The sequence below is a fragment of the Fusarium solani genome (genome assembly GCF_023522795.1).
Source record: "Fusarium solani strain SB1 chromosome Unknown bctg00000017, whole genome shotgun sequence".
Lineage (NCBI taxonomy): Eukaryota > Fungi > Ascomycota > Sordariomycetes > Hypocreales > Nectriaceae > Fusarium > Fusarium solani.
Genome location: NW_027072140.1, coordinates 649,929 through 666,796, shown reverse-complemented (window position 1 = coordinate 666,796; position 16,868 = coordinate 649,929). Strand labels below are relative to the sequence as shown.

At 52.8% G+C, this 16,868-nt stretch overlaps 3 protein-coding genes across 3 annotated transcripts; all 3 read right to left on the bottom strand.

The window, feature by feature from the left end:
* Positions 1-426: 426 nt before the first annotated feature.
* On the bottom strand, positions 427-5,033 carry MRS44_018896 (uncharacterized protein; the record flags this gene model as incomplete). Its single annotated transcript, XM_065615399.1, has 2 exons — positions 427-475; positions 805-5,033. The coding sequence occupies 2 exons, from the start codon at positions 5,031-5,033 to the stop codon at positions 427-429; spliced, it is 4,278 nt and encodes a 1,425-aa protein (XP_065471471.1).
* A 2,149-nt stretch (positions 5,034-7,182) lies between these two features.
* On the bottom strand, positions 7,183-8,780 carry MRS44_018895 (uncharacterized protein; the record flags this gene model as incomplete). Its single annotated transcript, XM_065615398.1, has 2 exons — positions 7,183-8,178; positions 8,310-8,780. 2 exons carry the CDS (start codon positions 8,778-8,780, stop codon positions 7,183-7,185), a joined length of 1,467 nt encoding a protein of 488 aa, XP_065471470.1.
* Positions 8,781-8,857: 77 nt separating this feature from the next.
* On the bottom strand, positions 8,858-16,723 carry MRS44_018894 (uncharacterized protein; the record flags this gene model as incomplete). The annotated part of the gene is made up of 5 exons (XM_065615397.1): positions 8,858-9,312; positions 9,505-10,258; positions 10,611-10,943; positions 11,113-14,803; positions 15,303-16,723. The coding sequence occupies 5 exons, from the start codon at positions 16,721-16,723 to the stop codon at positions 8,858-8,860; spliced, it is 6,654 nt and encodes a 2,217-aa protein (XP_065471469.1).
* Positions 16,724-16,868: the final 145 nt, after the last annotated feature.

The following is a 16,868-nucleotide window of genomic DNA, read 5'->3' as shown; positions in this document are numbered from 1 at the left end:
AGGGGCTAGTGCGCGTCGCGCCTCTTTGTCTTATTATCTGCTCTGCTTATTTGCTGCTCACGGTTGTTATTATCATCGAGTATGGAGGCATTGAAAGAGGTATATAATTCTATGACTAACCCTGCTAAATACGGGTAGTTTTCGCTTAGCAAAGTGATATTCTTATTATATATTTCAGTGGCGCTTATCTACTTTAATATTACCTGGCGAGAATAACTAGCACTTTATAAATATATACCCCTTAAAAAATATGCCTTTCCTCCTTAGTAATGCTTTATTGATTCCTATCCTATTATCTCGCTGAATACTATACATAGCTGGGATATCTCCCTATCTGCCCATATCACCCTTTTTCCCATCCATCTCCATATTTGCTCCCTCTTTTCCTTCTCTATCCACTCAACCCTATCAGAGAACCCCAGACTACTAAAGAGCTCCATAGACTCGCCAGGTAGCTGCGTCCACACCCAGGCAACTATAGAGATCATCACGCCTTCATACTGACACCTCCCATTTACAACTCGCCTCCATCCCCCCTCCACACCGTTGTCTTCCCAGCCGTCACACACCTCCTGGGGCACAAAGCAGCCTGGGCAGCAGGAAAAATCTTCCATCACTCCCCCTCGCCGCAGGAACTTCTCCATCTTCGTTGCGAGCTGATATGCCTCCGTCATCACCCCTCCTATCGCCCTTGCATTCGGGCATCTTAGCGCTGAGTGTGCTCCATCATCATCCTCCGAGGCATGCAACAGCGAACAGAATATACAGCCGCGAAGGCGTTGCTCCATAAGCTTCCGTCGATACTCCTGGAAGCCTTGATGCTCATCGACGGCAAGACCTGTGGCCCGATGTCGGGCACCTTGCACGTTCAACTCCCGCTCCCGCAAATCAGCCTCCTCTTCATCTTCTAATATGCCGGGGCCATCCTCGAGGCCGCCTTCCCCAGCTCGGCCCTGGCAGACATCGCACAGCTCCTCTCCATCTTCACAGGCGACCCGGTCCCTCCGCCCGTCCATTACAGAGTCCAGCACCACACGTCGACACACATCACCGCTGGTGTAGTCCTCCAAGGCTGCCTCGCCGGCCACCAAGGGCCGCTGCCTTCTTGAAGCACCCTGAGCGTCGAGCCGGATGACGATCGCCTCGCTTCGCTGCCCATCACGACCGGCACGCCCGCTCTGCTGCGCGTAATCCGCCATCGTACGTGGCATCTCGATATGCACCACTGCTCGGATGTCGGGCACGTCGATGCCGAGGCCGAGCGCGTTTGTCGCCACGATCACCCTCCCTTCGCCATATTGTCCTCGCCTTGAGCCACTCATCCATAACCGCAGCCTCTCTGCCTTGCCATCTCGCGTGTCAACCTCTCGATGGTAGGCATCACACCCTAGCTCCTTCGCCAGGTCCTCTGTCGCATCGACCCGTTGGCAATACACGATGATCTTGGCTGGCCATGGGTGCTCCTCTAGCTTTCGGTCAATCACCTCCTTTGCCTGGTTGACGATGGCGGCAGTGGCCTCCCTGGCCGTGGTTGCGGGAACTGAGATGACGCTGTAGACTACATTGCCGCGTGTCGTTCTTGCCCGAATCATGACGACGTCCTCGGCCCGGGCGTTGACGATGCTGAAGAAGTCATATTCCAGCGTTGGCGGGAGTGTTGCCGTGAGGTAGACCATCTGCAACCCTACCAGTGCGAGGGCACCTAGTTCTCGTAGCTTGGGCCGGAATGACGGGGTCCCTTCCAGGATCGTGTGGCACTCATCAACGACGACCCGGTCAACCTTAGCCACGGCACGCCGTGACTCGATAAAGTCCAAGAACCGCTTCGTCATGGCTGATTCCGGCGTCACGAAGACGATTGATACGTCGCATGGTGCCCGGTCACTCCTCCATTCTGCACATGAGATGTTCAGTTTCCGGCATCGGTCTATGAGATCTCCCTGAAGAGATACAAGCGGGACGATGACCACTGTTAGCCCACCGGGGCAACTGGCCGCCGGGAGCATGAAGCAGAGGCTCTTCCCAGCGCCAGTTCCCATAACCACCACAACAGGGCTCCTGTTCATCATGATGGCGTCGACTGCCTCTCGCTGCTTGCCCCGGAATTGGGTGTCCTCCCCATAGAGGCGGCGTAGCTCCCTATCGATGTCGATTCGCCGCAGAGTCTTCCACCGCCTCAGTTGAAGGTCCCGCATGGCCTCGTGGTGCAGTGATGGATTCTTTCGCTTGCGACCCGGTCGTAGAACCTCCCCGAATCCGCTGGTGGCTGACGGAAAGCCGAGTAGGCGGTGCCACTCCTCACTGATGAACCGGAAGTTGACGCGCCGTTCGTTTGTCTCGAAGCAGCCTTCTGTGATGAGCCTTCCATATACCAATCCCGCAGTCAAGGATCCGTGGCAAGCCTGCATATCCCAGAGACTATCTTCTTCTGTGTCACTTTCGCTGTCGCTACCGTAACCCTCGTCTGCATCCTCGATGAGAGATGCATAAGCGGTTGATCCGTTGCGGAAATAGCGGCGCGTCATGGCGATCGAGAGGTGCCTCCAACTGCTGATGGTGAACCCTTTCTGACAGCCGACAAGGCTCATCCTCTTCATTATGCGAGTCATCCGTGCAGAGGTCCAATGTGGTCCAGGGCCCAGCCTACGTGCGCTGGCCTTGGGCTCTCCCCTAGCACCACCCTCGTGCTCGTCATCGCTCGTTCCAGACCCAGATCCATAGCCATCCGGGCCACCATGGAAGCTCAAGTCGTCGAGGGCCTCCTCCGGGGCCCAGAGGTTAGCAGGCAGCTCGGTTGCTTCCCATACATTCGCCTGCATATCTTCCCAGTATGGCAATGCAAGCCAGAGGTAGTAGATGACTAGGATGCTGATTTCACGTGGGAGGAAACGGTGGATGACTTTAAGTCGTTCAGTCTTCGAGAATCCTTTGTGGTAGCCGGCCACAAGCATGATAAGTCCGCGGTCGAAGAAGATATTCCGTATTCCGCCGTTGGCAGTGTTCCGATGCCGTAGTGTGAGCAGCTCCAAGGACCGTGCTGCCTGCCCACCACTGAGATGAACGAGGAAGAGAAGGACCTCTAAGAACTCATCTAGGAACTCCCCGTACTGCCATGCCTTCTTCTCACGGAGCTTGAACTCTAGGTCCGCATGCTCACCAAGCCAAGCCCTTCGCAGTGTTTCGTTGGACCACACCTTGCGGAAGGCCCAGCCGTCGCTGTCCGGGAGGAGCTGGAAGAGTGTGCTCACGAACGAGTGGCCGATGGTTGCATCGGCAGCGTTGTCGATGATCTCGCCCCATGGGATCTCGGGCAGTCCAAGCTCGACGGGTGACTGGTCATCGTACTCTCCGCAGAAGAGCAGGTGCTTATACAGCAACGTTTCGGCTCGCCGGAGAGCAGTGTGTAGCATGGACTGTACGCCGAGGACATTGATACGAATGCCCTTATAGACGGCGTTTTCGTCATCCCAGCTGACTGATCCCGGCATTGCCTTGTTGCCATCGGCCGCCATTCCATAGTTGCGCAGCCGGATGATGAACTGCGTCGGCGTGGTATCCCAACCCTCGGCGCCACCGACTAGAAAGCGGCGTGTCATCTCCGACATGATCTCAAAGTGACCTGGGCTGTTCTCTTCTGCCTCCTCCCTTGTCTGGCCCTGCTCTACCCTGCGCTGAATGTACCTGGCTCTCGTCTCGACAGTGTACTTGACAAGAAATACCCGGGAGATAGCCATGACGGCGGATAGTTTTGGTGTGAAATTGGTGTAGCTCTCCCAGGTATTATCGTTCCGGATGCTTAACACCATCAGGAAGCTGACGAGGACACTATCGTACTCGGTGGACTTAGTGAAGTGATCGAGGACGGAGACGTAAAAGGCAAGTGCAGCCTCCTCCAGCATAGTATGCAACTCCTTGATCCGCGATAGTATCGACACGTCTCCGGGCCCATTTGGCGTATCTGCGAGCTCTGCTGCGTGGTCCATCATGGTGTCGAAGGCCGCGGATTGCCTCTCTGTAAGCTTGAAAGGTGGCCGATCGGCTGCGTCTTCATACGACATGGCTCGGACGACGTAGGCAAAAAACTGCAGGCACACCGCGATGTATTTCTTCCGAGTCTGCCGTTTAAATCGGAAGTGAAAGGGTGTGCTGCGCTCCTTATGTAGCTCTTTGCGGTTGACCTCGAACAGAACATTCCATGAGATGACGTTTGGCCTAGTAGCAGCTGCTGCCTTCCGGATAAGACGTCTGACGGCCGCGTGAATGTGTTGGAGCTCGGTGTCATCCTCGGCCTCGGGCTCGTCGGGCTTCAGGGTATACTTCAGCGAAAGAAGATCCCTCAGGAACTGCTTCTTATCGCTAAAGTCTTTCAGATGGGTTGCTGCTCCTAGTCGACGTAGCCACGAATTTGGCGCGGCTAAGTCGCCCTGTTCTTCAATAGCCTCCATCTCCTTCTTGCGAACCTCTTTCGCCTTCGCTTGAAATACCTGGGTGGCTTGCTGAATATCAGTTTCCGCCTTGCTCCGCTCAGCTTCTAATGTTGCTAGGCTTTGTCCTCTAGCGACCTCAAATAGTTCGCTTCGTGGTCCCTTGGCGAATAGCTGCTGATAGAGCACACCACTCCTCCAGTAGGCAGACCCTTCGATTTCCTCGGCGGTACCGGCAGGTCGTGGACCGGGCTTCGCGCTCAGGTCGACCCCGTGTGTTTTCGAAAGGTGTTCTCGGATTCTTCTCTTGTCCGCACCTATGGCCCGACAGTCTGCTGTAAACGTACATCGAAACCCTCCGCTCTTCGGGTTGCCGAGTGCCTCGATCGGCGGACTGTCATCTGGGATAGATGGCAGAGCAAGGATCTCATCTTCGCCATCGACGAGGTCCAGTGTATTAGCCCACTGCTTGACCTTGTCAATCTGCCTCTTGATAAGCTTATGTGGCTTATTGCGTAGATGAGCACAAATCCTGCCTCGTGTCACCGCGGCTTCGCATGATCGACAGCAGAGAAGTCGTAGATCTTGTAAGTAAACAAAGTACTCCATGATAATAATATTAATAATACAACAACTTATTCAAATGGCGATATCTATAATGAGAAGTTAGAAAAAACTCTTAGTCCTCTGACTTGACTCTAGGCCCCTTTTGCTCTTCTCTTAGGTGAAGTTGCTTTTGCTCTGTTGATGAAGGCTCCTCTAAGTGCGACCGCCGTGGCGTTTTTGCAGCAGTTGCTGTAGTCTCTCATTGGACAGCTGGTGTAGGCCTCCCCTGTCAGCCAAAGAACAGCATAAACCAGAGACTATGATAAATCAGCAGAAATAATAGTAAAGACTAGATTTTAGTAGATAAAAAGCTGCATTATGGGCATCTTAGGCCTGCTTTTCATCTACTTTCAAGTTTCTGGCCCCATAGGGCCACTGGAAATGGGTGAACCGGAGTTCGTCGGTTACCCCTGTTGCAGTTCGTCGGCTGCCCCATGTCATGCTAGCGCCCTTTTATTTCCCACCTAAATGAGTTCGTCGGTTGCCAAACGACGCGAGGGATATCGTTAGGACAGCAGCGGTTACCTTCACTTTCCCAACTCTCCTCTCCTGGACAGCAGCGGTTAGCTTTACTTTCCAACTCTTCTCCCCCGGACACCAGTGGTTAGCTTTACTTTCCAACTCTTCTCCCCGGACGCCAGTGGTTAGCTTCACTTTTCTAACTCTTCCCTCCCGGACACTAGCGGTTGGCTTTACCCTTTTCCAACTCCTAACCCCAGAGGCTACTGCTCCCTAACTGCCCCCGTCCTTGTTCCCCCCTTCTTCTTTACCCCTACAAACCGACAAGCCTTGCTCTCCAGCAACCTTCACAACCTCCCGCTTACCTCTCAACTTTCCGGGTCAAACGAAAACCCAGGGTTAGGGTTAGGGTTACGGGTTAGGGTTAGGGTTAGACTTAGGGTTAGACTTAGGGTTAGACTCAGGGTTAGGGTTAGGCTCTAACTTACTCTTTGGTTCATACTCACGCTTATGCCCTGCCCTTACTCCCCGCCTCCCCACCAACCCTGATACTTATACTCACCACTGCCAGCTACCCTCTTAACTGTCCAGATTAATCCAAAAATTTACCTTTTAGCTTAGGGTTAGGGTTAGGGTTATAAGTAAACTCTACTTCCCTTATGCCTCTCTCGCCTTAATCTAGTTGATCTAGGGCTAGTAGTAGGTAGAGGAATAGTCTGGCTAAAAGTAATAGCTATTACTAAAAAAAAGAAAAAAAAATATTAACTACTTAGCTAGTTATCTCTAGAGCCTAACTCTTATTAAGAACCCTAGAGTTAAGCTTACCTTTTCTTTATTTAGCTAAGTTAACTATATTTAAAGCTTTTTAATTATTACTATTATTATTATTAATTAATTAAGTTTTTTTTTTATAATAGAATATATTATACTTATCCTATATTCTATTACTTAAATCTTTTTTTTGTTTTTATCTTTTTCTTCTTATTTATATTTATATTTTACTAATATAGATATATTCTTACACCTTATCTACTTTATCTTTGCCCTCTCTAGGTGGGCTTCTGGTTCCCTGCCTTTTATGTCTCACTTGGTCGCCCCGTTGTGGTCTTCTGGATAGCCTCATCTTCTAGCGCGATCTTGAGCTTGGTAACTTTGAGAGCCAAAGGCGCTTTAGCTTAGTGGCCAGAGCGATCCCTCTGACTAAGGGATAGACCCGGCTTCGAGTCTCGGAAGCGTCTAGCCAGCCTCAATGAGCTTCTTCTTTGCCCATTATCATACTGTTGCTTTTGCCTACCCTAGACCACTATATCCTTCTCTTTTTCTTCTTTCTTCTACTTCTTTTATGTTTACTTCCTCTTATCCTATTTATGCTATCTCCTATGAGCCTTCTGATCATATAGTTAAAGCCAGCAATTATCATTAAGTCTTATTCGTATCTATAGTTAGGTACCCTTGGTTGACTGTTGCGTGGGTAACATGCCCGCTATAGGAGCCGGCTCCCATAGGCCAACAACGCCCTCTTCTTATTCATCCGCTGCCCTCTCTCTCTCTCGCACCTTTTTCTTTTTCTTTTTCTATTACTATTATAATATTATATATCAATCGTATATAGCCGGTCGAACGTATTATACCATGCCAGCATAAAACCTTACATATGCTCAGGCGAGAACATATTATGCGGGGAACGCAGTGGTTAAGTAAGTCCTTGGGTTTGTCTCCACTTGAGCACCAGATCGAAGACGGCCATAGCATTGGTCATCTCTCGCCCGCATACCAGCTTGCTGTGCTTACGGCCCAGCCAGTCCGCATAGTCATCCCTACCCTTAAAATCGCGACCAGCAGCATCCCGGACTTGCGACCATATATCTGCCTCCGTCACGGCGGCCAACGCCATAGGGATCACGGCATGCTTCCACCGACATGATGCTCCTTTGGTCTCATAACCGTCCCGACAGAGCTCCTGCGATACATGACAGTAGAAGCAGCTCAAGAAACGTGCCTGCGGATCCTTCTTGTAGTTGACCAGACCCTGAAAGTCCATGCAGCTAGAGAAGGATAGATCCTTCTCTGTCGTAGTACCACAGGTACCCCACTGGTGCCCAGCTTCCTTGACGCCGTCGAACATCCAGCAAATGCGGCAGCCCATCTTACCAAGCTCCTCTATCTCCCCTAGGGCGGCCTCGAATCTTTCTAGAGCGAGGGCATCGCGCCTCCCACGGGCATGTGATGCTACGATACCCTGCGAGGGTAGCTCACTCTTCCACAATAGCTCATCGCGACGGCAGTTATCGCATCGGACGGCATCGAGATCTTTGCAGTCCCGTAGGTCATCGTCCAAGCATTGGCCCAGGAGGCGGCGGCGGCAACCTTGTGTCCGGATCAGCCTGTGCACCTCACGCGTGCTCAAGTCTAGGCAGCTGTCGCGGAAGTGGTCCTCAACCGGCCAGTCCTTCTCCTCGACGACTATCTCTGCGGTGACAGGCTCCCCGGCTCGCCCGCCCCGCCCCGCCTCCTGAGCGTAGTCGATGATGCTGAATGGGGCCTCAAGATGGATGACATGGACGATGCCTGCAACATCAATGCCCGTGCCTAGAGCCGCGGTAGCCACGATGTAGGGGGTTTCGCCGTTGACCCATGCCTGGAAGCCCTGCTCGCGCCGGGCAATAAACTGCGCATGACTATCATCGCGCTGAGCGTGAGAGTAATGGCAGCCAAGCTGCCGGGCAAGCGCCCTACATTTCGCGTGGCTGGTGCAGTATATATGACCCCCTTCTCCCCCGGTGACAGACGCGGGAGCCGGGCATCCACCAGCTTCTTCACCTCCATGACGCCCCGTCCGTTACGGACGCGAAGGACGGAGTACCGCACGTTCAGCCGATGGCTCGAAGCCCGTATGTAGAGTGGAGCCTGGAGCTGCATGGCGTCTTCGAAGTCGCGTTGACGGAGCGGCGGCAGGGTCCCGGTGAGGAATACAAAGGGACACCCTAAGCTCCGCAAGAGAACGAGGCACCGGAGCTTCGCACGGTAGGTTTCGGCGGCTGTGAATGACAGATGGCACTCGTCAATGACCACTCGGTCCAGCCTTCCCCTGACACTCAGATCAGCGGCCCACTGCAGGAAGTCATCGGTGACAGCCGCCTCGGCCGAGACCAGCGTAACCCTGGGCCAAGATTCACGCGCCTCGGGCCAGGACTTGCAGTCTAGACCGGCGTCGACGCAGCGTGTGACTAGCTGCCTCTTCAACTCGGCGAACGGAGCCACCACGATAGTTACGCCTGCACCTGCCAGCATAGCCGGGATCATAAAGACCAAGCTCTTCCCGCCACCCGTTGGCAGCACGGCAACCAGCGGGCTTTGCTTCGCCGCGGCTAGCCTAACGGCGTCTTCTTGCTGGGGCGACCGGAACTGGGCAGCGTTATCACGCAAGAGACAGCTCGGAGTGCCCGCAGGATCATGTCATCCTTCTCCTTGTCCTCCACTGCTGTCGTGCCTGCCCTCAGCTTTTCGAGCGAGGCGATCTTGGCCCGCTTTCGGGGAGGGTGGCACTTCTCCTCTCCGCCAGGCTCGACCGTACCCTTCCGCTTCGAGGACGAAGCTGGCAGCGGCGGCTCCAAGGCCGATAGCTGCTGCGCGTCGCAGCCGAGGAACTTGTGCCAACGACGACTCACTTGCCCGAATATCTCCAGAGACTCGGCCGTCAAACGCTTCAGCACATCGATCGTGACGCCGTAGTTGGCGGCTGTCTGGCCGGTGTGACAGGCAGCCAGATCGTCCGGCGCCTCGTACTGCTCCGACTCGTCATCGTTGTCGCCGTCATCAAAGTCTGCCCGCGCGGCCCCCGGTCACGGGCGTGTTTCTTGCTGATGGCGATAGCGATGTGGCGCCAATCTTGGAGCGTGATCCTGCGGCCGATGTAGTGGGAGGTCCACTTCCCCATAGCCCCGGACATGTGACTGCTCTCCCACGGCCCCGTCTCGTTGTGCCAGATAAAGTCGCTCGGCGGTGCCATCTTTACCATATAGCCCCCATCTATCCGCCTCCCAGCGATCCGTCAGCGGTCGGATGTAGACCATATACATCACGAGCAGCTGCCCGATCCTCTCCGGCAGGAAGCGGGGGATCACCTTCGGCGAGTCGAAGTGGGCCAGAGATTTATGGTACTGGGTGACGAGCACAACATCGCCGTCAATGACAAAGACGTTGCGGTCCCTATTGATGCCGTTGACTAGGCGTAGGCCCGTGATCTCTTCCCCTCGGCTGGGCTGGCCGCCGGTGACATGGGAGAGGAGCAGCAGAAACTCCTCGAACTTTTTCACCAGCTTCAGGTACTTCCTAATACCCGCCCATTTCCACTCGCCCGCTCGGTCCAGGAACTCTGCCTTCCGTGAGCCCATAACGAGGTCCTCAAGCATCTCGACCTCCTTGCCTGCGAGGTCGTTGGTATGGATGAAGGACCGGCCTCGTCTTGTCTGGGTGAGATCATCCTCAATGCCGGCCAGAGGAATGATGAAGCGCTCGTCGTCGCCCTCCTTGAACATCAACTGACCCCACAGCAGGTCCTCGGCGTCTTTCGTCATCCTAGCCACCATGTGACGAATCTTCTCCATCAGGATCGGCTTGCCCATGAAGTACATCATCTCGCCGTGCTTGCTCCAGGACACCATCAGCCGGCTACCAGTCTCCTGCGCGATCTTCCTTCCGTATAACAGCAAGCTGAGCGTATAGCCCATGGGAGAGTATGTCGCCTTGCAAAGCCAGGCGTCTCGAACCTGGGCGAACCGTTGCGCGAGGTCCGTCATCCCGGCCCGCTCCCGGGTGGGTATGGCCCACTCTCCCAGCAGCGCCCGCCCCGTGAAAACGAGACCCGCAAGTACATAGGTGAATAGATGGGCAGGTCGGAGCTGCCCCGTCTCGCCGTCGATTCCCAACACGCCTTCTGCATCTTCTCCTGCTCCTCCTGCTGCAGTGACCACCCTTGAGTGATGTCAGCGATCATCATCTGATCTTCCGGGTGCGTCTGCTGCCTGTCGGCCATCGTCGCTCTTCTCCCCTGCCCACCGGCGTCAGAGGATCTCCTGCTGCCGAGACAGCATCATCGTTACCGCTGGTCGAGATGCTTACGCAGAAGTAGTAAATCGCCCTCTTTGGTCCTGTAAAGAAGGTCTGCAGATAGACGCTGGTCCAGAGGTCCGCCTGCGCCTTGGCTCCCTTTATGTTGTGCTCGTCGTTGAGGTGAACCCGTAGGCACTTCCAGCTCGGCGTGAGGTGCCTGCAACCCGGCCAGGTGCAAGCGAAGCCCCGGTGAACAGCGAGACCCTTGACGGCCCGGGTCGGGTTCGACACGCCGTGCTGGACGAGCTGCTCCAATGCCGGTCCTTGCAGCTGCAGACCCTTATGGCGGCGGACGACATCGCTGCGGGCCCGATGGTCGATGTCTGGATACTCAGCACCGTCCTGTTCCATTTTGATAGCAGAAGTACAGGGCAAGTAGATTTACTAGTAACTATCCTACTATATATTATTCAACCCTTTCCAAGCGATACTCAAGCTCTCTCATGACGGGATTATATGACTTCTGCCATTGTGGATATCTTTGTTGAAACTCCCCAATCAGCTCACGCACTCGAGCTTCCATCTTACGCACAGCCAGTGCTTGCTTGCTTCGCATGGCCATAAGGCTTTCTTCGTCTGATGTAACCTCAGCTTCATCACTTCCCGAGATAGACTCTGAATCACTGTCTAGTTGCACTGCAGTGCGAGTCTGGCGTCTCTTACGTCGGTTCCGTCGATGACTTGTCAGACTTTCATATGTCGCCAATCCCTTTCTCAAAAACCAGACGCACTCGTTAACTTCGTCACATTCCTCAAACGTTTTGGCGACTTCCATTTGTCTTCTCTGGCACCATTTCTTTGGAAAGTAGTTTCTCTCGGGGGAGTTATCTAATTCCAGTATAGATGCCAGAGAAGGTCTTTGGGTTAGCTCAGTCGATACTTGCTCCCGAAGACCAACTAGTCGGGCATAGAGCTCATTCTCGGGCATTTGGATTAACTCCTGTTCGGGCTGTATAACGTGGGGCATATAGCTCCTGCAGAACAGAGTAGTTGCTAATTGCCAGCCATCAAGTGGATGACGTTTGATGTTGGACGCTGGCAGTGGATGTGCAAGAGTTCCAGTCTTTCGGGACTTGGCGTAGTATCTGATGAGTCCCTGATGCGCGCTGGGCCACCACATGAACTGTTTTTCCTCTTTATCCTTGCGCATAAATCCCCGGCCATGTGGGTACGGGAGAATCCAATGGCTTCCGATAAATGACCTTTTCAGCTCCTGCTGCCACTTCCGCGCGCCAGCCTTACCTCGTGCGGTTTTGACGGCATGGAAGCTCTGTTGGAACAGCATGCGATATGGCTTCTCGCTCCACCCCTGCCGCTCAAAGTGATCATCTGCCGATTTCCAGAGCCAAGCAAATAAGACATGAATATCCTTTACCGCCAAACGGTTTCCACGTGCAAGCTGAAGTGGCTGGTACTCTTTGAGCATGGCATCATTGACACTGTCATAGCAGAGGGGAATCACTCCTGACAATGCAGCCTCCATACATTCCGGCTTTAGAGCCGACTTGACGTGAAAGAAGACGTCCTTGCGGAAGGCACACAGGCATAGTTCTCGAAGGTACCTCTCAACGAGGTCGAGGCACGTGGGAATGGCACTGAACTCGAGCATCCATTGGTAAGCCTTGTCCACTCGGATAAAGTCGATTCGTACATCTCGGACTTGGTGGTACCGAGCGCGGTAAACGGTCTGCATGGATGGGTTGTTGAACATCATGTAGGCAGCATGGGGTTGGCGGAAAGTGAGCGTATTCCAGTCGATCTTGTCGAGAAACCAAGCATAGCCGTACATCTCCATAGTGCGCCTGAATCCAAGACCTTCGTAGCGGCGGAGTCCGTTTGGCTGACGTGCATCGGGTTGATGTCGTACGTCTCGCCAGCAGCCGCCGACCTTCTGTATCAACCCGCCTGTATACGAAAACTGGAGACAGCGAAGAAACATGAGCATGATTCTTGTGTGTTCCCAGGTCACAAAGTGGGGGTCTTGGAAGCTATATACCATCTCGAACCCCAAGCAAAACTTGTTGATGTTCCAACGCACCCATCGAAGTAGAGTGTCAGTTGTGAAGCTATAGTAAGGGGAGCTGTCATCGGTAGGTATGACAAAGCGCCTGTCATGGAGCTCTCGGGATCTCATCTGACTGTCAACAGCGTAGAATAACGCCTCAGAAACACGATGTTCCTCTCTGATGCCAAAGGATTTCTGCATGGATCCCAGTAAGGCGTAATGGCATCGAAGCTTTGTGTATAGGTATGCCTTGATCAACGCTTCTGGTTGATGGCTGAGACCACCTCCAACGAGTTCCCATGTCTTTCTCAACTTCTTGTCAAGGGCAAGCGTCTCGATGGCTGTGTTTGTGAATGGATATACATTCCCTGCTGCAAAAACTTCCTTGACACTGGGGTAAAATTGAGAGTAGAGAAGGCCAGCAGCGCGGCGTGGAGAACGCTTCCCGGTCTCGATGGTCAAGCTTCCAGTGTCTCGAAGCATACTGAACGGATAAAAGACCTGCTTTTGGGTCTCTTGGTCGCCAGCGGACCCACTGCTGACCTGGAGGCCATAAGATTCCAGGCAACATCGCCGATACAGCAGCGTTTCCGCTCGTTTCTCCGTTAGATCCTCAATGGCTCCAGCGGCCAGTTGGCTCCAGGGTACAACTTGAGATGCCTGCTGAGGGCAAGTTTCTTTCCCAACATCAAAGTAGACGTCTGTTATGGTGTGACTCTCATCAATAGCGCTGGCCCAATACTTTTGAAATCGCGATACCATTTTCTCCCAGGTGACATCCTTTGTGAGAACTTTTAAGTTCTTTGCTTGAAGAAGAATAGTAACGTCCTGGAACTGCTGGAATCCTGGTTCTTGGACTGTGGCGAGGATATTGGCCCACACATCTGCCAGCGCCTCCGGTGGTAGAAAGTACACCAATTGCTGTTCCCGTGCCACCGCATGCACACGTCGAGAGAGTGTCTCTACTCCACGAGCGGTAGAGTTATAACGACTGTGGTCATAGCTCGATGGATAGTGCTGGACGTGGGCCGTGCTGTAGCATTGGTATATCGCAGGGAGGAGAATGCCATCCATCCACAGCCGGAAGTCTTCATCCCTGAGCTTACTACACTTCTGCTCTTCTCGATATAGGTTGGGGAACAGAAGATATAAGGATATGTCTTCAAACCCAACAACGCGGCCGAATGTATAGTGAGGAATTTGGTGTACGGGCCGGTGGACTTGGTGCAGCTTTCCATTCGCATCGAGATATGTGACTGGGATTGATCGGAGGTGAAGATCAGACTGAAGATCAGATACGGTCATCCGAGTAGGAGACCAGCGAATACCTCGCTTAGCGACAGCAAGGTTGCTCGGGAAGGCCACGACACTATCCACATCGAAGGTAACCCCGGCATCGTTCGAAACCCTCTCATCTTCATCTAAGCAAATGTGGGGTATCTCGGCTCTAGAGTCAAGACCACAAAAGGCCTGTCTTCTGGATTCAGGGCTCATTTTTCCGGCTAGGTCATCTTTCTGGTGTGCGATAGCTTCCTTGCTAAGGACGTCAGGACCTAATTCGGGTGTGAACTCCAGGTACATGGCGAGGCTGATCTGTTCGTTGGGATCTTCCATGTGGTTGCGTTGTGCTGCTCTATGGCAGTCGTTGCAGCATCCTTGGAATTTCACAAGTTGTTCTGCCAGCTCTTGTGCGAGGTGCCCAACTGGATCCGGCTCGCTGTTCTCCATTTGTGGTGAGATCTCCGAGGTCGTATCGAAAGTAACGGCCTGGCCCACGCCCGGGCTCTCGTGTCTCGGGCTAGATACCGCATCTATAGCCTCTGCGAGAGTCCCAACATCGGTCATAACATCCTCTTCTATGTCTTGTAATGGTTGAGGATCAACTGGGGGTAGGAACTGAGAGATGTCCGTCTTGTCTGGCTCCGGTGTATCGGTGGGATTGGCCGAGTTATAGGAGTCGCTGAATACGTTCACCCATCCGGCGCCTCCTCTTGACGGTAGAGGAAGCAGAGGGAAAACTAGGCTGTGAGAGTCGGCGTGTACCGTATCGCGTTGCACGGGGGCCGCGTTCTGCCGTCTCGCCCGTCTCCGCTTTACATCCGCCGCAGCCTTGGCTTCAGATGTGGAATACCTTCGAGGCCTACCACGCTTCCGCTTTGATGGGATAGTGTTATCTCTGGCGTTATCCATGTTGTGGCTATGAAATAATTAAGGGAAGGAGATTCCATAGGACTATCATCCAATAAATCGGTAATTCCCAGTACGGGCGCATGCAGTGTATTGCTGAGATCATCTAGAGGTTGGAATTCGGTCCCATTTCAACACTTCATACATGAACTTCATCGCAACCCCTTAACGTACATGATAAGCGAGTGCCGCAGACAAGTGAGTGCCGCACTTTTCTCGACGCTTAAGATAAGAATTAAGATTAAAATATAATAAACCATTTAATTAATTAAAACTAAGTGCTATATTATTTCCTAAACGCCTCAAGAGCGTCCTGACATGTTCTTGCGTTATGATCAGTCTTGCCGCACATTGAACAATGCCTTTCCTTCGATCGCGCCAACCCCCCTTGACCATGACTCCCCGATGATTCGGCTACTACCTGCATATCAACATCCATCTGATCAATTGCTTCCCTTCCCTCATCTATAGTCATCTTCCCTCTATTTTGCAGCCAGCTTCTTTTTGACCTACGCCGCTTGCTAAGGGCCTCATTTGACTGTCGAAGGATTTGGTTCTCAGCCTTCAATAAGGCCATCTCATGCATGATTGCCTTCGTTCCCTTAGAAAATGACTTAAGTGCCTCAAGAATAGATGCCGGAGAGCTACTTTGATGCCTTCTGATTCGCCTTTCAAGGTATTCAGATTGAGAACTAGCCTCAAGGACGGTCTTTGGGGTTTTTGAGACCCAAGGGTCAGGCAGGCTAGCTTCCTCCTGATCAGGCGTTGGAGTCTGTAGCTGCACATCAAGCTTTGATATGACACTTTCGGGGTCTAAAGGAACAAGTCCGGCCCCTCTAAAACCCCCTTTGATATTGCTTTTCGTCATAGCGGATTGGAAGGCGGCATAAAAAGCCGGGAAGAAGTCGGTCTTCGAAACGTGGGTTATAGAGCATCTGATCAGATGCTCTATCTGCTTGCCGTATGCTATTTTGAGCGGTCCAAAGCACCCGACGTCAAGAGGCTGGAGCAGATGGGATGAATGAGGTGGCATACAAAGCGTGATGATATTGTTCTCATCGCAATATGCCTCAAAGTCGGCCGAGTGGTGGCTTTCGTGCCCATCAAGGATCAGAAGCCGATAGCCACCTTCTGATCGGGCCTTTGTGTGTTGATTGAAGTGCTTGATCCACTCGAGGGCGGTCTCGTTATCGGTCCAGCCATTTTGGGTCGTTGCAATAGCCCAATCGCCCGGGAGGTTGCTTTCTTGGTACCAACTAGAGAGGTGATACTGACCCGCAACCACGATGAACGGCTGGATCGCCCTCCCTTCTGCATTGATAGCCTGGATGACTGTAGCCCATTCCCGGTTTCCAGGCTGGACTGATTTCCGCCTTCCACGCCTTTCTGCGCCTGTAACGACCATGCCGCTTGCAATCAGGCCCATCATAAAGCCGGTCTCATCAAAGTTCCAGATGTCAGCGAGTTGGATACCGTATTTCGCGATTGTATTCTCTACGAGCGAGAACCACTTCCGAATAGTATCGGGATCCTCGCATTTGGCTCTCTGATAGTCGTATTTACGATGAAAACGCGTTGTGAGCTCTGGGTGCCGCTTAACGAAGTTTGAAGCCCATCGCTTGCCAACAGGTGGTGCATCGCGATCAGCAAGCAATCGATTAGCCATTTCCTCAACACCGCGAAGCCGGGGAGGAAACCCTCGCGAATCTAGATCGATAATGAACTGGCTAATAATCTGTTCCTCTAGATCAGATAACTTCCGTGACTTAGGGATAATATCGCGTCGAGAAAGCATGCCATTTTGTCGACGACGTATCATCCATTCAGGCACCGTATAGATCGTTGCGGCGCGTCGGATGCTTAGCTTTGGGTCATTTTGAAGGGCTTGAAGAGCAAGAAGAATCCTTGCCTCATTATTTGACTGTGACATATTTGGTGGTTGAGAAATAATTGATTAAATGAAAAGAGAAGAGATTGAGGGATTTTTGCGGCACTCGCTTGTCTGCGGCACTTGCTTATCATGTACGTTAATTAAACTCATATTATATAATATGCGTTTCAACGGATGTGCAATT